The following is a 22,155-nucleotide window of genomic DNA, read 5'->3' as shown; positions in this document are numbered from 1 at the left end:
CTGTTACTTAGGAACTCTTCAATCCAACCACACAATTGGTCTGATAGTCCATATGCTCTTACTTTGTTGATTCCGAGAAGCAAACAATACAAAGAAAACAACATACGACAGCCAGTGAGCAACTTTGTAATCAATAACAGCCTGATCAGTAATCGCCAGTGCTGCGCTTTCTATGAAGAAAACAAAAAGAGTCAATTCGAATATTACGCCGAAACAAGTCATTAGATTCGGTGGTTCTGAGCGACTGGTGTATATTTCCACCCGGCTGACTACCATCAACGGAAACGAACTGCGAACAGCAGCACGCAGCAGAAGAGCAGCTGAAACTGTAAGTGCATTTCGCCCAGACTTGAAAAATGCTCTTTTGCCGTAGAACATCTTGCGGTATTATTATTACGCCGTTCACACTTTCCCTGTAATCGTTCTTTTGCTCGTTAATCCTCTTCGTCTCCTAAAGTCCAAGACTGCAATTGCAGTTTCTAATGGTCGACACCCTGACATTTCTCTTACGATAATCCAAGGTTAGGAATTAACTCTTCACTCCTAACTCTTGCACAACCACATGAAATGTGTATGTATGTGTGTGTGTTTGTTTACAGAACAGACATCACTCGTATATGTCTACTTTTCTGTGTTACCGTGACAGATCCATGATGTTTGCCACGGTGCTGATGAACTAATATTGTCCGAACTCCCACAGGAATGAATAATTTGCGACTAGGCCGTTAATGGACGAGGGACGTTGCACTGCACCGGGCGATAAGCTGGAAATTTGCATGGGTCGGGGACCTTGTCCGCACGGCCGAAACGCAGGCGCGCTAGCTCTGTGTGTAAGGTCAGAGGGCCCGCAGACTTCTGTAATAAAAGAAATCGAGGGAAGTATTGAACGATGAACTTCAAGGCGTGTCATCTGATGTACGCCCAAACCAAAGTCGGCAAAGAATGACGAACAATGTGAACAAAAAGAAGAAGAAGAAGAAACGGTTAAGGAAATCATTCGTGGGAAGCGGTAAATACGTATTTTCAACCTTCACCACTGCATTTCCACGGTGCCCCGTGGCGCTACAAGTCACCAGTTTCCCACCAGACCTTTCCCTTTCCTAGCCATTTCACTATTTCGTATAAAACGGATGAAAGTTTACAAAATTAGCGCATTCCGCTTCACTTACACGTTATCCTTCTGGCTACATCATCTCTTTTTTCTTCAAACGAAGTTAGAATTAAGTTTTTTCATCATACGTTGCACTCATTCAGAACAGAAATTTACACGAATAGAGACCATAAATTAAACACATTATTATAGTTTTTTCCCACTTTTACGTCGACATAGACAATATGCCATGCGATAAAATGAGATCACTATGTAATAAGACACTTATACAGACAAAAATTTTTAATCAGGCGAACATCCGGAATTTAAAAAAAATACACTTCAGTTGCCACTAATTTTTGTTTGTTATACGACTGGTTTTGAAGATCAAAGCTTCATCTTCAGTTGCCACTAAATCATTATGGAAACGTATATGTGTGACGGTCGGGCAGGCAGGCGACGTGTTTGCTGGTCGTGTGTTTCTATGCGTTTGTTTTACGTGGGTGTAAACGCCATGACTGACTGGCAGGTGCATCAGACGTTTACACCGAGGTGACAAGTAATGGGATATTGGTACACACATATAAAGGTTTCGGTGGTATCGCGTACACGACGTCTCAAAGGGTAGTGTATTTGCGGAGCTGTCATTTGTACTCAGATGATTCACGTGAAATGGCTTTTGAAGGCGTAATGGCACTTGGAGCTAGACGAATGGGAAGACTCATTTTGTAAATGGTTAGGGCATTCAGTATTCCTAGATCAACAGTGTGAAGAGTGTGCCGATAAAACCAAATTTCAGTGATTACCTCTCACCACTGGCATCGCAGTGGCTGGCGGTCTTAACGACTGAAAGCAGTGGCGTTTGCGTAAAAGTGTCAATCCTAACAGACAGGCAAAACTGCGCGAAATAACCGCTGAAATCAACGTGGGACGTAGGACGAACGTATCCGTTGAGATATTGCGGTAAAATTTGGCGTAATGGGCCATGGCTGCAGACAACCGACGCGAGTGTCTGCTAACAGAGTGACATCGTCTGCAGCACCGGTCCTGGGCTCGTGACCATATCTGCTGGACCCTACATTACTGGAAAACAGTGGTTAGATGAGTTTCAAATTCTGTTGGTAAGAGCTGATGGTAGGGCTCGAGTGTGGCGCAGACCAGCAAACTAAAGTTGTGAACAGGGCACTGTGCAAGCAGGTGGTGCCTCCACAATAGTATGGACTGCGTTTACATGGGATGGACTGCGTCCTCTGGTACCACAGAACCGGTCATTGACTGGAAATTATTATGTTCGGCTACTTGGAAGCCATACGCAGCCATTCGTGGACTTATCCGGCCGGAGTGGCCGTGTGGTTCTAGGCGCTACAGTCTGGAACCGAGCGACCGGTGCTGTCGCAGATTCGAATCCTGCCTCGGGCATGGATGTGTGTGATGTCGTTAGGTTAGTCAGGTTTATGTAGTTCTAAGTCTAGGGGACTGATGATCTCAGAAGTCCCATAGTACTTACAAGGGAACCTCCCCATCGCACCCCCCTCAGATTTAGTTATAAGTTGGCACAGTGGATAGGCCTTGAAAAACTGAACACAGATCAATTGAGAAAACAGGAAGAAGTTGCGTAGAACTGTGAAAAAATAAGCAAAATATACAAACTGAGTAGTTCAAGGTAAGATATGCAACAATAAGGACGGTTGGAACGCAGGAGCGCTGTGGTCTCGTGGTAACGTGAGCAGCTGCGGAACGAAAGGTCCTAGGTTCAAATCTTCCATCAACCGTAAATTTTAATTTTTTTATTTTCAGTTTATGTGACAAACTCTTATGTTTTCATCACTTTTTTGGGAGTGATTACCACATCCACAAGAAAACCTAAATCGGGCAAGGTAGAAGAATCTTTTTACCCATTCGCCAAGTGTACAAGTTAGGTGGGTCGACAACATATTACTGTCATGTGACGCACATGCCGTCACCAGTGTCGTATAGAATATATCAGATGTGTTCTCCTGTGGAGGAATCGGTTGACCTATGACCTTACGATCAAATGTTTTCTGTTCCCATTGGAGAGGCACGTCCTTTCGTCTACTAATCGCACGGTTTTGCAGTGCGGTCGCAAAACACAGACACTAAACTTATTACAGCGAACAGAGATGTCAATGAACGAACGGACAGATAATAACTATGCAAAAATAAAGAAAGTAAAATTTTCAGTCGAGAGAAGACTTGAACCAAGGATCTTTTACTCAGCAGCTGCTCACGCTACTACGGGACCACGGCGCTTCTAAGCACACTTCGTCCATGATGTTGCTTATGTGGCCCATGGACTACTCAGTTTGTATATTTTGCTTATTTTTTCACAGTTCCACACAACTTCTTCCTGTTTTCTCAATTGATCTGTGTTCAGTTCATCAAGGCCTATCAACTGTGCCAACTTATAACTAAATATGAGGGGGGTGCGATGGGGAGGTTCCCTTGTTAGAGCCATTTGAACTACTTGAGTCCATGCCATGACGAGTTGCGACTTTTGTCTCCTCATTGTTAGTTTCCATAACTATTTGATGCCAACTGACGATGGAGCTTTACGCTCAGAACCATATTGCGTATTAACCGGGAATTACTGGCCACTGCTGCGGATTTAGAAATAAATATTCAGTTATATGTTATCCATTAATACGATTGAGGCAATGGTTTTTTTTTTTTTTATATTTCGTTTGTGGGATTCTCGGCTGTTGCTGTAACAGCAGCGCCGCCTGCTGCCGCTGCCTGCTGTTTTGTGTAGCGTATTAACACATGCTGCAGCTCAGCCCGTCTGAGTATCTACTTCCTCGCGTGTGCAGGCACAACGACCTGGCGTGGAACGTGCGCCTCTACTGCCGCGGCCGGCTGTCGGCCGTCAACCTGACGGAGGACCTGCGCCGCGTCGAGCCGTGGGCCAGCAGCGCCTGGTCGCACACCGACCTGCCCCGGCTGCGGCGCGGGCTCGTCGGCGCACAGGTCAGTACCGCGGGCTGCCTACCGCTCACCGCCGCACGCCTCTGCCAGTGCGCTGAAACAACAGCCGCGGGCCGCGCGTCACTAGGTCCACTAATACCGGGTTCTGCAGCAAGATGCGAGTTTCGTTAAAAGTACCACTCGGGACGGCATTCAGACAAGACGTCTTCGTCTCTATTGTGGCGCAGGGCAGGTGGATTGGGGCTCTGGCCAGGGGCTGGGCAGGCGCGGGTCCCAATTTAACAATTAATTTATTAAACACAAAATGATGGTTAGCAATAAGCAGAATTAGGAAAAACAGGTCGAGTGCTGAGCAGATTTGCTGTTTGAAGTCCATATTAAGGACACGTCAAAGTACCAACACATACATCACCCTTGTGGATCTCAAGAAGACGTACAACTCTGTCGACAGGCGAACCGTTTTAGACACTTTATAATAGCTCACGGTAAACAGGAAGTTTAAAGAACTAATATGCCAGTAACTCACAGACACAGCATCACAGGTTAAGTTTCTCGGTGATATGTCTGATGCTTTTGCAGTATGTACATGCGTTCGATAAGGGGATGACCTCTCCCGGCTTCTGTTTAACACTGTATTAGAGGAACTCATCAGACAATGAGGGAAAGAAGTCGAGTTTAAGACATCGGGACCTCTGGACAGAAACTAAAAGACAAGTGCCGGCCTGTGTAGCCGAGCGGTTCTAGGCACTACAGTCTGAAACCGCGCGACCGCTACGGTCGCAGGTTCGAATTCTGCCTCGGGCATGGATGTGTGTGATGTCCTTAGGTTAGTTAGGTTCATGTAGTTCTAAGTTCTAGGGGACTGATGACCTCAGCCGTTGAGTCCCATAGTGCTCAGAGCAATTTGAACCATTTCTTATAGACAAGTGCCTAGCACTTATATGACATCTCCGAAAGAACAGACACCGGGCATTCATACAATTGATTCATCTCGATGGACTATGAATTCACAATCTTCATTACGGATGCACATTTACGTTCGACCTCCAGCGGGAATCTAAATTAGTGGGCCTGGAGGACATGGACAGTAAGTGTATATGTGGCGCTAGGCGGGGATGTGGGTCGGTTGGGAAGCATGTCGAGATAGTGCGCGCATTTTCATATCAAATGAGAAGACTCACTTGACTGAAAATTTACGTGAAAAGAATTAGAAGATCTCCACTATAAAAGAAATATGGAAGAAATTTACATGTGTCTTCTTTTGAATATGTCGGAGAAATCACAGTACCATATCGACTACATTTAGAAATAGCCACCAAACTCCAGAAAGCGTAGAGAATAACACGAAATTACTACAACATACGAGTGATGTCTCGTAGCGAGTGATATCTCGTAACGCGAAAATTTGGCATTACAAGACAGTTGCCTTACCTGGAGCACTATATGCATCATAAACATCCTCAGAGGGCCATTCAAAAGTTCAAATTGCATGGAGAGGCCGAATAACTATAAGAAAATTTTATGGTCCCATTATTACAAATATCATATGGATTTCAAGAAAAGCTACGGACCTATACACTGCATTAGACAAGTTCACTGATACAGTACATAGAAGACGCTTGAAAATCGATGGTAACACCTACAGAATGGGTACTAGCTTAACAGAAAAAATCTACTTAATATAATAAATTCAAGAAAGTTACAACGTACTTGGTTAGAAGAAGTTCATCAGGACTTACGAGAAATAAAAGCCACAGGAGATACCATCAGTTAATCCAAAGTCTTCGGATTCCTAGTTGCAAATATTCGCAGAGAAAGCTGAAACACACACTGGAAAATAGTGGACAGAGGAACGCAAGAAGAAACACAACGAATCCATAAAGAGAGTCTGGGGAGAGAACAAGAAAATGAAGCTTTCAGACGCAGATAACAAGCTCACACACGCTCTCTAAGTAGGTATAACGAAGAATGAGAAAGAACGAGAACGAAAATACATCTGGACTACAGAATAATAAATATTTTAATTATCACATAACATGCATTATGAGTTTTTAAATCACAAGAACAACTATGCATTTACTACATATCACGATTTCACCACAGATCTAAAGCATAATGTAACACAAATGGCGACATCTACAGGCGAATACCAGTGCGTTTTATGTATTTTCTCACTACTCGTTACAGACAAGCAATCTTCGAAAAGACCCATGTAGATACTTTCGGGACACGATCTTACAACATGTACAACCGTCTGTCATACCGCCCCACATCACAAGATTTTTCACCCCTCGTGGACAGTGTCTGCACATATTCCGTGGGCCGTTCGGATGCGGTTCAGGGTAGTCCAAATTGCCCGAGGCTGCTCGAATCCGAGGTCTCTCTCCTGGATATATGGCAGCTTCAGTCATTTCGGAAGAAGACAGTTTTGGTGCCAACAGCCTATCCATTCATTGGTGGCACTAAATTCATTTCCAGTAAAGAAAACAAATTAGAATGATCGTGTGGCACTGATGGCCGGAAAGCTCCATCCGGAGAACTTCCGCCACCGAGTTGCAAGTCTTATTTCAGGTGACGCCACACTGGACGACTTGCTCGTCGCTGATGATGAAAGGATTATGAGGGCAACAGAACACCCAGTCCAAGAGCGGAGAAAATCTCCATCGGGCACGGGGCCGCCGCAAACACGTCACCGTTTCCTTTATTTTACATCTTGTTCGTCATTCTTCGTCGTATTTGGTCGTAGCGGACGTCACAAGGCATCCGTTGATGTTAGTTGTTGGTCCTTTCAGTCAGTTTCTTGTTACAGATACTAGCCAGGTCTCTTATCGAACACGCTGAGCTACCGTGCCGGCATTCAGCTAAGCATGCGGACTTCCCGTAAGAATCATGACTACGATAAGAGTGAGACATCTTGATGTTTTCTTTTTCTCTCCACAGGGAGTTTATCATTCAGTATTGGAATTTGCATCATGAACAGTCTTCTGGTATTCACAGAGTGGCGCACTCTTTCATATGATAGCAGGAGGTGGAATGTGAGTCAAGGCAGGTAACCAGTATGTAGGAGTATATCGTATTGACCTACTAACAATGTGCATTGCTTCGTTAAGTTGTACAAACGTTTTTTTTTTTTCACACATGGGCTATTAAGCGAGACAAACCCCCAGTACTCTGCTGCTGAGAACACCAATCAGAGTGCTGATACTCTAACAAGGAAACATTACCAACTTGACATCTTGTTTTAATGAGAATACAGCACGCGCGCTAGATATGAGCGCCAGCAATCGATTTCGCTCGAAAATCTGGGACATAATTCTGATAGTACACAGTTATGACATTCTGATAATACAGTCTCAAAACTTTGGCGAGCACCGGCAGGTTGTCACTCTCTCCTCCCCACTGAGGAAGCCTAATGCCCGAGCTCGAACTACTGTACAGCGAGGCGACAACCGGAGCTCTCCTATTCCCTGAATGTTGAAGGCGACGGAAGAGGAGGGGGGATGTGGATATATCCACCAACTCGTTTTGACATCTTGTTCCAGAACTCATGTTATTCCAACCGAAAAATAGTGAAAACTATGAATAAGTGAGATGTCAACCTCACTCACATATATGTACATTATTAGTTTTGACACTATTCTGATACTTTTATTCTGCAGCTATATATACGCCTCAAAATCAAAATAAATAAACCTATGCAACTGAACACCTATTATCGTGCCATTCACGTTGAAGAATAGCGTATCTCCTGGAAATGTACTTTCCTTTACCAGAACCAGCTTTAAAATTCAAAGAAAATAGCGCACTACAGCATTGTTGATAATATGTAGCGCGACGCTATTTCTTTAATGAACACACCCATTCGTTTCATTCATTTACACTGAATTTAAGAACTGTAACATCAAAGTGCTCAAAATAAAATATTTCCGGGATCAGTAACAGGTTGGAAATCGCGCACTTTGATGTAGTGAACTAAATATCTTACCAATGTCTAAACAGTGTTTGATAAACTTTTTACTCTCCTGAATAGTACTTAGAGCTCAGTCTTCAAGTGGTGGCACTGTAGCAGAGCGACTGACAACCGGTAGGCGCCCATGTTTAAAATCTGTACTTTCAGGAAGTCATAAATATGTACTATCAGAATTACAGCTCAGACTTTCGAGTGATCCATTTCTGGGGCTGGTACCTCGCAAGTGTGCATTTCCCTCCTGAAAATATGAGAAAAAGTTGGTGACCTATGTTTGTAAGAGTGTCTACCGGCGATACCCGGCTAGTGTCATAAATTTTGTGGAGAATGTTATATCTGCCTTTGATCTTAGCAGATGTGAGCGTCAAGCGCTTCTTAAACGAATGTGTTCTTTCTAAAGGGATCCCAAGGTATTTTGGATGCATGTTATTTTAAGTTTGTTTCGCTCAAAATAGGCATCAAGAACTCTGTGGCTCATTCTATTGTGGAGATGAAAATTATCATTTCCTGGTTTATCTGAGGTAGTACGTAGCCTCTATTCATGGAAATATTGGCTTAAAATGTCTAGATCAAACATTAGGATTTCTTGAGTTCTTTCGTAGGTTTTGTGTTGGGTAGCTACTGCCCAGTCATCCGCATAGCCGAACGCCGTAAACTGTGTTAGAGAAATGTCATATACATACAAAAGAGGGGTGCTAATGATTGCTCGCTTCCCTAACAGTCCTTAAGTCACTCGTGTGCTGAAGAACAGCCGCCCCCAGACAAATATCTGTAGGCGAGATGCAGAGGGTGTCAGATAATCAAAAATGTTTCCCGGTTAAAATGAATTTGTCACAATACATGGACTCACACGGTTCATCTCAGCAGTTTGCAGCAACAAACTTAGAATTATCATACAATCACTGTAAAATAATATATCTCTTTATAGCTCGTAAGGATCGTTAATCAGTGTGCAAGCATTAAATACAAGAGAAATATCTTTCATACAATAATCAAAATTAAAATTCAACCTTTGCCCTAGGGTACATATTGTATGAGCGGCAACATTATTAATTACGATGTATGGCCCTCGGCCGTAAAGAGTAATTACAGTGGGCAAAACTTCTGCAACTAGGCATAGGATGCCACAACAAGTTTAAGAATTAGCTTGGCTCATTAAAATAGTACATAACTATATATTGTTCTATTACTACTGCTGCTTTCAGTAGACACTTATCACAACAAGCTGCCCACAACTCTCTACAAAACTTCCTGCCCATATGTCTCAATAATGCTCATACATTCACATGTTCAAATAGATTGCTGGTGCACAAGGGTAATAACTTGGGAATTCTTAGTACAAGCTGTGCCAACAAATGAGTAATTCCCATTTGTCATCAATCAGCAACCACATTTTGTCACACAACGACTTCTAACTTGCATGTGAAGTTGTGTTAGCTAGCCAACACACACATTGCACCACATGTACACAACAGAGTGCACTATATCAAACATTAAACAAACAGGGTCCAATCATCAGCTGCTACAGCACTTACATAGTGCTCTTCTTGATATGAGGAGACCCTTCCACCAACTCCATTGGAATCGCTGTCCTTTCGGCTGGCAAAAGACACCAACTGCTCCTCCAGGCTGCTGTTTCCACGCAGCGGCCACACCCTGTGCTGACTGTTCATGACGTCCCCTTGACCGAACCATAGTACACAAGCTGGTCAATGCTCTTTCTCTTGACTCTGCTCCGAACTCGCTCATTCCTCCTCATGCAGCAAAGACCTACAGCACCATACCTACGCAGCTCTCATGCTGGTTACCCCAAGAAAATGGTGCAAATGGCTCTGAGCACCATGGGACTTAACATCTGAGGTCATCAGTTCCCTAGAACTTAGAACTACGTAAACATAACTAACCTAAGACACATCCATGCCCGAGGCAGGATTCGAACCTACAACCGTAGCGGTCGCGCGGTTCCAGACTGAAGCGTCTAGAACCGCTCGGTCACAGCGGCCGGCTTACCCCAAAAGACCAACGTCACTGCCGATCTTCACTAGCTGGCCAAGGTGCATACTCTGGTCATCGCCCCAGCTCTCTATGTCCATCTCTGACTGCTGACCGCTAGTTACCCAGCCAAGGCGACTTCAATAGCGTCCAGGAGATGTATCACGTTCGAAGCGGAGCAAGTGACTGCCACACTCTGGTTGTGCACTGTCTCACCATGGCCTGGAGCAATGCCAGCGCTCCCGCATATGCTGTCGACCATGCCTCCTATCGACACGCTACCGATAAAGCAGTGCTAACACAACCAGCTGGTCTGGTTAGGAAGCTAGACTTGCCACAAAGTACATAGCACAGCACACTATTCACTTTGTAGCTGGGTCACGAAAGCAAGAACAAAAACTGTGACCGAGCGAGGTGGCGCAGTGATTAGCACACTGGACTCGCATTCGGGAGGACGACGGTTCAATCCAGCGTCCGGCCATCCTGAATTCGGCTTTCCGTGATCTCCCTAAATCGCTTCAGGCACATGCCGATAAGGTTTCTTTGAAAGGGCACGGCCGACTTCCTTCCCCATCCTTCCCTAATCCTTTAAGCCCGATGACCCCGTTGTCTGGTCTCCTCCCCCAAAACAACCCAACCCACAAATCGTGTGGAGTGTGTTTTTCTTACTGTGTGAGCACGGTACGCACCTGGAGAACTCTGATTTCTTTGGCAGATACGTTGATGAGCTGAAACACTATGACCGACTGCCTAATACAGCGTTGGTCCACCTTTGGAACGCTATACATCAGTTTATTTGTGTGGCGTGGATTCAGCAAGCCCATGGAAAGTATCTAGAGATAGTAGATCGGATGTCTACCCACAGCAGCACAATTTCCGTAATTCATCGGTCGAATTCGGTGGCCACGACATGAATATGAGTTTACTTTCACGCTTTTCAAACCATCGTAGCATGATACTGGCCATACCTCACAGACTGTTATCCTGATGGTAAACGCCGTCACCGTTGGGCAGTCCGCAGCTCGTGGTCGTGAGGTAGCGTTCTCGCTACCCACGCCCGGGTTCCCGGGTTCGATTCCCGGCGGGGTCAGGGATTTTCTCTGCCTCGTGATGACTGGGTGTTATGTGCTGTCCTTAGGTTAGAGGTTTAAGTAGTTCTAAGTTCTAGGGGACTGATGACCATAGATGTTAAGTCCCATAGTGCTCAGAGCCATTTGAACCATTTGAACCGTTGGGCAACACAGCAAAAACGAAGGTCTGCAAATGGTCTGCTGTAGCGTTCACGTAGTCCACAACTGTCATAGTGCCTTCGATTACTAACACAGGTCCATTGGAAGCCCAAGTTATAGTCCCTACAGTATTGTACTGATCCCACTGGCCTCTGTCCTTGACACATTCCATGCTTTCGAAAGCCATTCACCTGGGTGACAGACTCTCTGGCCACCACCATCGACTTGGTGCTACCGTTCGCCTAGATGACGCAGTATCCACTCACAACCATTGACATGTTGCAACGAGAAACGTGATTATTCTGAGAAGCGGAAAAACCCCCTTCCTCCCTCACTGCCAACTACAGAATGGGCATGCTTGACACTGGTCACACTTCGTCCTTATTCCAGTTTCCCGTCGGGCCTTCCCGTTATGAGGTCATCTAACACTGCCACCGGGCCATGTTTTAATAAAGAAAAAACACCACCAAAATGCTTATTAACTGCTCGCTGATTGAAGCATACTGACTTTTCCTGTTCCTTCACTTATTTCGTGTAGTTGGGCGAATCCCACAAGGAACTATGGTGATGCTAACCTCACGCCACGTGACTATCAAATTTATGTACATGACTGAGAGAGCTCTAGCGACATTTTTCCGCAATTTCATTGATCTCGACGCGGTAGTTTGTAAGTTACCTAGCTCGTTTTTCAACTTTGCGAACAGTGTGTTTGTATGTACAACAGCTCCATATATAGAAGCTCAGATGTTTCAGGTAACATGTCATGTTAATCGAAGGAAAAGAAATAAAAAAATTAATAAACTCACCAGGAAAGTCTCATCACAGAGCCTGAGAGTTGTAAGAGAGAAACTCTGTGCAACACAATTAAAGTATCACTTTTTAGAAACCCCATAATTATTTCCCATTATTATAAATAAGCTTGAAATTGCTCTCAAAGGTGATTACGACCTTCTTTTGTAAGAGTGCAAAAGCTTGGTGGTCTGCGACATAACTCCTGGGCTCTTTGATGCTTCAAACAACAGGATGTGGGTGATACGTTCATAGAAAATTCGTGACGCGAATCTTGGACACATGCGGGTAGGCAATCCCTGTACACTTCTCCGGTCGTGCATTCTTACTAGCAGGTGCTGAAGACTATGTCACACGCTTTCTGTGAGCAGGTATATTTTTAATGTGCTCAACAAATGTCGGCGGGTGGCACTGACGGTTTTGGCGAGGGACACTTTCAGTTTTATTCACGCGTGTGTCAATGTCGCACAACTAGTTGATCACGTGGAAGGTGCGCTGAAAACGCATGTGCGCCCTTTGCTGTTCCCGATCGCAATAGAATTTCGTCGAAACGTTTTGGATGGTCGCTAGTGGTTCCACACTATACACCACAACACTATAGTTCATAGGGGTGTCATCATTTACAGTGTGGTTGCTGGCCCACGACGTCTCTAGGGAAGTTTTGAAGCGTCCATAGGATGTCAGCAGTGTCAAGAAAGTCACCCTGTCGCTCATCGCAGTGCGAAATGTCATTTTTCAAGATGTGTGGAAATCAGAGCCTCAGGGGATGGGGTGGCTACATTGACGCCATTTATGCCAACCCGTGATGCGTTTTTGCGTCGATTCTGAGCGTCTGTGTGTCTGAAATGTTTATCTCAGCCACACGTGCGAAAACCGTGTGAGTTCAATGCTGGGCGTCTCGACCCGAATCTCATTAGCAGAGGCAGCAAAAGGAGGGGTGAAATATTGGTAACAGTTGCTGTAACGCCCTTGCAGTGGTGTGACACGTTCGAGGTGTCGTTGGGTACAGTTGTGGTAAAATGTGGCGCCAATGTGACGACATTAACCCACCTAACACCTCACATGAAACTCTGAGCCCTGGCCTATTTTTCGCGTATGTCAACACCTTCCTGTTTGAAACGTCTCCGAGCCCGAGGGTGACGTCGCACAGCACCAGGCTTTTGCACCATTACAGACGGTGATTGTAAGTACCTTTGAGCCGAATTTCAAACTTATACGTCGCAATGGGAAATAATTGCGGGGTTTCGAAAAACTGGCCTTTTAATTGTGCTGCGCAGCATATAAGGGATGTAACTGGTATAAATGCTGTTATTTTTGTATTTGGTACCTTAAGATGTACACACATCAGCGCAATGACTGTTTTTTTTCTTTGCTTCGGTCTACCTGCAAACACTTCAGATATTTTACTACCCGAAGTTTTCTGAGCAGTCGAAACTGCGCCGCTAAGTATAGACTACCCCTGTCAGGGTAGACTACTATTTTGCGTCCATGCATTCACACTTCAACATCTGACCTGCTGCCCAGGAGAAAATAAGCATTAATGATTTGCTCTTGCCGCATGTACTTGGAGCTACTACCCATCTTAAATACACTCCTGGAAATGGAAAAAAGAACACATTGACACCGGTGTGTCAGACCCACCATACTTGCTCCGGACACTGCGAGAGGGCTGTACAAGCAATGATTACACGCACGGCACAGCGGACACACCAAGAACCGCGGTGTTGGCCGTCGAATGGCGCTAGCTGCGCAGCATTTGTGCACCGCCGCCGTCAGTGTCAGCCAGTTTGCCGTGGCATACGGAGCTCCATCGCAGTCTTTAACACTGGTAGCATGCCGCGACAGCGTGGACGTGAACCGTATGTGCAGTTGACGGACTTTGAGCGAGGGCGTATAGTGGGCATGCGGGAGGCCGGGTGGACGTACCGCCGAATTGCTCAACACGTGGGGCATGAGGTCTCCACAGTACATCGATGTTGTCGCCAGTGGTCGGCGGAAGGTGCACGTGCCCGTCGACCTGGGACCGGACCGCAGCGACGCACGGATGCACGCCAAGACCGTAGGATCCTACGCAGTGCTGTAGGGGACCGCACCGCCACTTCCCAGCAAATTAGGGACACTGTTGCTCCTGGGGTATCGGCGAGGACCATTCGCAACCGTCTCCATGAAGCTGGGCTACGGTCCCGCACACCGTTAGGCCGTCTTCCGCTCACGCCCCAACATCGTGCAGCCCGCCTCCAGTGGTGTCGCGACAGGCGTGAATGGAGGGACGAATGGAGACGTGTCGTCTTCAGCGATGAGAGTCGCTTCTGCCTTGGTGCCAATGATGATCGTATGCGTGTTTGGCGCCGTGCAGGTGAGCGCCACAATCAGGACTGCATACGACCGAGCCACACAGGGCCAACACCCGGCATCATGGTGTGGGGAGCGATCTCCTACACTGTCCGTACACCACTGGTGATCGTCGAGGGGACACTGAATAGTGCACGGTACATCCAAACCGTCATCGAACCCATCGTTCTATCATTCCTAGACCGGCAAGGGAACTTGCTGTTCCAACAGGACAATGCACGTCCGCATGTATCCCGTGCCACCCAACGTGCTCTAGAAGGTGTAAGTCAACTACCCTGGCCAGCAAGATCTCCGGATCTGTCCCCCATTGAGCATGTTTGGGACTGGATGAAGCGTCGTATCACGCGGTCTGCACGTCCAGCACGAACGCTGGTCCAACTGAGGCGCCAGGTGGAAATGGCATGGCAAGCCGTTCCACAGGACTACATCCAGCATCTCTACGATCGTCTCCATGGGAGAATAGCAGCATGCATTGCTGCGAAAGGTGGATATACACTGTACTAGTGCCGACATTGTGCATGCTCTGTTGCCTGTGTCTATGTGCCTGTGGTTCTGTCAGTGTGATCATGTGATGTATCTGACCCCAGGAATGTGTCAATAAAGTTTCCCCTTCCTGGGACAATGAATTCACGGTGTTCTTATTTCAATTTCCAGGAGTGTACAAACGACTCATAGTACATATAGTCACTAGCCTGCAGAGGGCGAAAATACTTACGTAATATTGTTCAGTAGGCCGTCCTGAGCCACCAGCAGAAACACCTGCACTTGTACCCGTTACACCCTGTACATGCTTTCAGATCCTGCGATGTACTTTTGTCGTCTAGTGTAAGTTACTATGTGGTCTTAATATCGTTGCACTATTTTTCCATTGTCAGGTGTATCATTTTACCGTGTATTCAGCACACTGGTGCAAATTTAACAATTACAATTTCACCTAGTATTATGACACCTGACGCAGTGATTAAGGCAGTAAGACGCAGGAAAGCGCTCCTTTACCGCCACTGGACGGCTGACGCTTGCTTGGTGGCGGCTACTGTTGCAGTTCTGGTCGGCGTACGTGCCGTGCGGCGCGCAGCACCTGGACGCGGTGCAGCTGGCGCTCGAGCAGGTGGACCTGGTGCGCCGCATGACAGCGCTCTACCCGGGCCACCTCACCTTCGTCACCTCTGCCGACGGTGAGTGGGCTTCGCACTCATCACCACATCTGCGTCGCTTAATTTGTCTTACACCTGTAACTGGATGCCCGCAATCCGATTAAAATTGGGTGTTAGGAGCTAAGAAGCGCCTTGCTCTCTATGTCACATGTGAACTGTCCACTGCAGCCAATGTAGCACGAATACGTACCACTCAGTCTGCGAATTTGTAGAATTCTGCTGCACGTTAGCGCTGTGAAGGAACAAGTAAATTTTTGTACAGTGTATGTGTGGAATTCCCATGAAACATAGCCGTTACAAAATCTGTCGAGGAACATAGCCATTAAAAAGTATTTGTTACTCATTATATGAGTATGTGGTATCTGTGTCCAAAAGAAGGGACACTAGGTACCCATAAAACTGATTCGCCCCGATGGACAGTTAGTCCACCTTCTTAGGATGGACAATTCTGTCTGACGTCCTGTGGGGATCTGAAAAGTAGCGATCGTGGACGATATGGACAGGGACGGCGCATAGGTGGCGCTGAGTGGGAATGTGGGCCCGCCGGGAAGCGTGCCGAAAAAGTCCGGGTAGTTGCGATGAGAACTGTGTCCGGGTGGAGCAGTTGTTAACGCAACTGCGTAGTAAGCAGGAGAAGCTGAGTTCAAAATCAAGTCCGGCACAAATTTTTGCTCGTCGCCCCTCATTCTGCTTTAAGTCCCAACGCAGCTAACATCAATAGTCCCTTCGCTTTCCTTTCCTTTCTCCCCTTCCAGCTTCAATTAACATATTTCTTGCTCGTTACTTCCGTTACTGAACGTCAAATTGCTGATGTAGCGATTACGCAGTTATTCTTTTTTGCCAGACTGTAAAGTTTCAGGGCATAACTGTACACTTGAAGGCGCAGTTTGGGTATGATCCTACGCCTGAACAGGTTTTTCTCTTCTGCACACTGATTTACTGTCACCACACCTGTAGTTGCTGCAGGTGGACTCCTGGTCACGCCAAACTATTTCCAAACTTGATGACTACATACAGGCTTCTAAAGCCAAACACCGCAGTTCTCTCATACAGTGGTTTCTCTCTGCAGTACCAATGTCACCGTACGGCTGTAGCTGTGTCCTGCGCAAATCCACATCTACATCTACATGTGTTCTCCGCAAGTCGCCTTACGGTATTTGGCGGATGGTGCTTTATGTAAAGAACTCACACCCTCTTTTCCTGTTCCAGTTGTATATGATTCTGGCAAAGAACGATTGCTGGTAAGCTTCCACCTCAGCTCAAATCTCTCTCATTTTAACACGATAGTCTGTTTTAGAATTTGTAGGTTTAAAGAAAGCTTTTGACAATGTTGACTGGAATATTTTCTTTCAAATCATGAAGATGACAGGGGTAAAATACATGGAGCGAAAGGCTATTTACAGTTTGTACAGAAACCTGATGGCAGTTATAAGAGTCGAGGGACATGAAGGCGAAGCAGTGGTTGGGAAGGGAGTGAGACAGGGTTGTAGCCTCTCCCCGATGCCGTTCAATCTGTATATTGAGCAAGCAGTAAAGGAAACAAAAGAAAAGTTCGGAGTAGGTATTAAAATCCATGGAGAAAAAATAAAAACTTTAAGGTTCGCCGAAGACATTGTAATTCTGTCAGAGACAGCAAAGGACTTGGAAGAGCAGTTGAACGGAATGGACAGTGTTGAAAGGAGGATATAAGATGAACATCAACAAAAGCAAAACGAGGATAATGGAATGTAGTCGAATTAAGTCGGGTGATGCTGAGGGACTATTCAGAAATGAGACACTTAAAGAAGTAAAGGAGTTTTGCTATTTGGTGAGCAAAATAACTGATGATGGTCGAAGTAGAGAGGATATAAAATTTAGACTGGCAATGGCAAGGAAAGCGTTTCTGAGAAGAGAAATTTGTTAACATCGAGTATAGATTTAAGTGTCAGGAAGTCGTTTCTGTAAGTATACGTATGGAGTGCAGCCATGTATGGAAGTGAAACATGGACGATAACTAATTTGGACAAGATGAGAATAGAAGCTTCCGAAATGTGGTGCTACAGAAGAATGCTGAAATTTAGATGCGTAGATCACGTAACTAATGAGGAGGTACTAAATGGGATTGGGGAGAAGAGGAGTTTGTGGCACAACTTGACTATAAGAAGGGATCGGTTGGTAGGACATGTTCTGAGGCATCAACGGATCACCAATTCAGTATTGGAGGGCAGCGTGGAGGGTAAAAATCGTAGAGGGAGACCAAGAGATGAATACACTAACCAGATTCAGAAGGTTGTAGGCTGGAATAAGTACTGGGAGATGAAGAACCTCGCACAGGATAAAGTAGCATGGAGAGCTGTATCAAACCAGTCTCAGGACTGAAGACCACAACAACAACAACAGTCTTTTCGTGCAGTACGTGTAGCATGAAGCAGTCCAGGGTGTAACGGGTATAAGTGCAGATATTTCTATTGGTGGCTGAGAATGGTATACTGAATGACATTAAATCAGTTTATACATCATTTGCAGACTAACAATATTATAGCTATTACAAGTTGTACGTTTTTATGTTAGTATGACTGCTACGGTCGCAGGTTCGAGTCTTGCCTCGGGCATGGATGTGTGTGATGTCCTTAGTTTAGTTAGGTTTAAGTAGTTCTAAGTTCTAGGGGACTGATGACCACAGATGTGAAGTCCCATAGTGCTCAGAGCCATTTGAACCCATTTTTTTTAGGTTAGTATGTACCTCCTACTGTACGTGGCAATGGCAGTCCAATGATGCTTACTTTCACCTGGGCAGCAATTCAGGTGCTGAAGTGCGCAGAAATGATTTCAAAACGGTTAGCCTGTACTGGTAGGCATAGTCAACTTAGTGGTGCAATTAACACCATGCAGAGAACATTGGATGTAAAGATTGTGACGTGTTTATGGGGAGACTGTTCGAAGCAGAGAAGAAACAACCAACACACTTATAACCGTTACACCCTGTATATTGAGTTCTCTTCGTACAGTTCACTGTAACTTAGCTGTTGCACGTTAAACAATCTCCACTGGCATGTAAGTTGTCTGCTGTGGCTGTTCCAAACACGCATGCTTAATTAAATCCAGGTAGACGTCCATGTTAAATAGCCTCTTCCCGGACTGGGATGTGCTTCAGCCGCGGTTCGAATCTGTCCAGCGGATTGCTGACGAGGGTTGGCGTGCCGCCAAGCCTGGTTGTGGTTCTCAGACGGTTTCCCACATCAAACTAAGTGAATACTGGGCTAATAGCCAAGTCCCACCTCTGTTACGCAATTTGTAAATAATTTTTAAAAAAATTCACACTTTCACATGAGTCACACTACACAAAGGCAGACGCGGTGAACCCATTCAGCCCAGGGTTAAGGGGAAGGGGGTTAACGAGGTGTTAACAGGGTGGCGACAGGGAGGTCGTTCGGCGAGCCATTAAATTTACAAGGTCAAATGCGTTAGCATTAGAGTTGCGCTTTACCAAAACTACAGTTTGGTAGTTTTGGTACAGCACATATATCATGTAGTAAATGACAATATTACCGGTAGTACTGGTAACAATGGCAGGAAAATAAACATAAATGAGTGTGTAAGAGAGAAACTGGGACCGGTCAGCTTCTCCTTGTTTCTTTAGTTGTTTGTCTTGCACGCAGCTATAAATGCACATCAGTCACCGTTGATCCATTTTGTGTCTTATACCCTTATACCACCTTTTTTTAATTTTCACTACAACGTCCCCGTGTTTCACGTTACAAATCAACAATTCTCAAATAAGACGTTGAATTAATCATTGAAAATTTCAGTTTTGCCAGAAATACTGTTTATTTTTAAGTAGCAAATCGAAGGTTAATTATACTGAACAAAAATGTTCCGTTGGTTACGTGGCATTAGACACATCCTCACTCAGTTTTCGGAAGGATCATCGCTTCTGGGGTCCAGGGAAACCTAATAAGGCACTGATCGCATACGAAAATCAAGCGATCGATTTGAAGTAATGCCTACAAGAAATGCAACACCCTTAACGTACAGGTAATGCAGGTACGATGTTGACTGACCAAGGCTGCTACGAAAACTACCAGTCTACGCTTGCTTGTGATAGTCTACGGTATCATATGGTAATTTTACAGATCTGGTTAGTACCCCTGCCCCTGTGGATGCGGGGCAATCCTATCTGGCGCACCGACCGTACTATGCGAACCATCCTATTCGATGGCGTGGGGTATCGAAAAGCCAGCTATTTGATGTACAGCAGCAGCCGTAATGTATGAAAAAAGTGTCTTTCCGTACTACAGTTTCTTCCCGAATCGGAAATAAATTGCATGAGGGTAAAGAAGGTGTGGCGAGTGACAAAATGTATTTGATACTTCGTGTTAATAACTGTTTGCTCAATTCGGAACGAGAAACTGGAATAATATGAAAACTACGGAGTCAACACCATCGCGCAGGTAACAAGACGGACGAGAAATGAAACGCTTCCGTTACACCGAGATCGCTGAGAAGAACGAAAACATGAAAACTGCCTATTACGCCGGAGTCGGGCACGAACTGCCTACGGAGAAGAAAATGTGCAAGTACTGAAACGTTTAAGGCAGTAATTACTTCGAGCGTTCTGGAATATTCGTTACTCAGAAACGATTACAATATGGCGGCCAAATAAATAAAAACAATAAAAAATAGGGAGTACACATGATAAGCAACAGCCGTTGCCGTTGTTGACAGCCCGGTCCCTGTTGTCAGAGCCAGCTGACGCATATCTGACATCCGATGTGACAACGCTGTATCATAACATGGAAGATGTCAGATAATGAGTTTCGCACTAATGAGTCTTTGTATAATAAATGGCTGTGATCCTAAGTACACAATAGTCATTGTATTGGAGGACATCTTTCACCATTTAGAGGCACCTCCAATACACTTGCTTGGAGGAGAGGCATTCCAGTGCTGACCCGTCTTCTTGTTCCCGACACATGGGGAAATGTACCTTCAAAATCTTGTAGTCTTGAGATTCTTGCTCATTAGATTTAAAAGTCACTCATTTACTTGCTGGTAGCGCTGGACATAGTGACACACACAGAAAAAGACATATATATGCCCCTATCGCTGGATTTTAAGCAGCCCACAAAACCTTCAAATAACATGCTAAAGATCTTCATTACTCGCTAAGCGCAAACTATTAGTCCAAAAAAAAAAAAAAAAAAAAAAAAACTTTCTACAAAAAGATCCTGTTCATTTTTTCTGTAGGTCTAACATTTTGCTCGTAGCGAATGAGAGAATATCTAAATCTTGCTCGTGGTATCTATTTGAATGCATTACAGGTTGCATAAAACGCAGATGTACTAGCGGATCAATCATACTATATATATATATATATATATATATATATATATATATAATTTCACTGTCAAATAGGATATACTGGATGGAGGACACTACATCTGTATTATGCGCAGGTAGGAATTAGTGCTGGACGAGAGGCGTGCTCGGATGGCTGAGTTGACTAAGGGCACCGTTCTAGAGAAGCGGAGCATGTGGGTTCGAGTCCCAGAACAAATTTTGACACGCCTGTGCCGCGTTTAGTGAAATGCTCATATGCAGCTAAGCTCTGAAAATTTGTCTTCCATTTTATACATACGGGAGCTGAATCATAAGAATGGTGTCTGGTCTTTCGGACATGTAAATATGTACGAATTGAAAGTATACGGAAACTACCAAATACGCCCACTCTCGGCATAAGCTGCATATGGGAAATAAAACATGAGAATAATTAGACTTTTGAAGCAGTAAGAAAATGGTACTTCAACTCCCGTGGAATATCCGTTACCCAGTAACGAAAACACGATGTGTTACAGCCCCAGTGTGTACGGGAAATCCAATATCGAGCCAACTTATCTGTCGCTGGCTGCAGTGAGCAAAGAGTTCCGCTGCTCTTGACAGCTCTCTCCCTGTTGTCTGGGACAGATGATGAAAATCTGACAGCTGATGTGACAGCACTACATGCGTAACGCAACGAACGCAACGAACATCAAATAACGAGTTTCAGAATTTTCTGCAACACACAACCAGCGTTTCGATGAGAAATAACAGCGATCCTAGGGACACAGCAGTCATTGCGTCCAACTTTATGTGGCCACTGAAACCTCAATACCAAAAAGAGAACCATTCCAACAGTGGTGCGTCAACTGATTACCGACACATGGGAAACTTTAACTCCAAAACCTCGTAACTTTATGGAAGCCATTTATTTATTTGCTGAGAAACTGGCAGTGCTGGACATAGTCACACATACGAAACAAATCTTTATTTATAAAGGTGTCCTGGCTCCTGGCACCATCATATCACGACTTAAAACTTCTAAAGACAAATTGAGTCTTAGTTACTATGAAACCTACTCCCTGGCCCCCCCCCCCCCCCCCTCGACGATTTTTCATTTCGCCATCTATTCAACTATAGCTATCTGCGAAATCTCACGTCATTCCTTCGACTAGTTACTTTCTTCGTTAGGAACTAATTTTTATTGTTAACTCCACCCCTTGCTGGATCAATGCGTCTTATCTTTTGCGGTCTCATAGAATCACTACGTGATCAAAAGCATCCGGATACTTGGCCGAAAATGACTTACAAGTTCGTGGCGCCTTCCCTCGGTAATGCTGGAAT

The 22,155-nt window shown here is 45.1% G+C and overlaps 1 protein-coding gene across 1 annotated transcript in view; it reads left to right on the top strand.

Moving 5' to 3' along the window:
* Nucleotides 1-22,155, top strand: part of LOC126474351 (dipeptidase 1-like) — a 145,385-nt gene that overhangs the window by 78,030 nt on the left and 45,200 nt on the right. Inside the window, exons 2-3 of the mRNA XM_050101817.1 lie at nucleotides 3,919-4,075; nucleotides 15,405-15,537. Coding sequence (XP_049957774.1) covers nucleotides 3,919-4,075; nucleotides 15,405-15,537 — 290 coding nt within the window. The remainder of the gene's footprint in view (nucleotides 1-3,918; nucleotides 4,076-15,404; nucleotides 15,538-22,155) is intronic.

The sequence above is a fragment of the Schistocerca serialis genome, chromosome 4, assembly GCF_023864345.2.
Source record: "Schistocerca serialis cubense isolate TAMUIC-IGC-003099 chromosome 4, iqSchSeri2.2, whole genome shotgun sequence".
Lineage (NCBI taxonomy): Eukaryota > Metazoa > Arthropoda > Insecta > Orthoptera > Acrididae > Schistocerca > Schistocerca serialis.
Note: the sequence above shows the minus strand (reverse complement) of the source record. Positions and strands in the feature narration are given on the sequence as shown.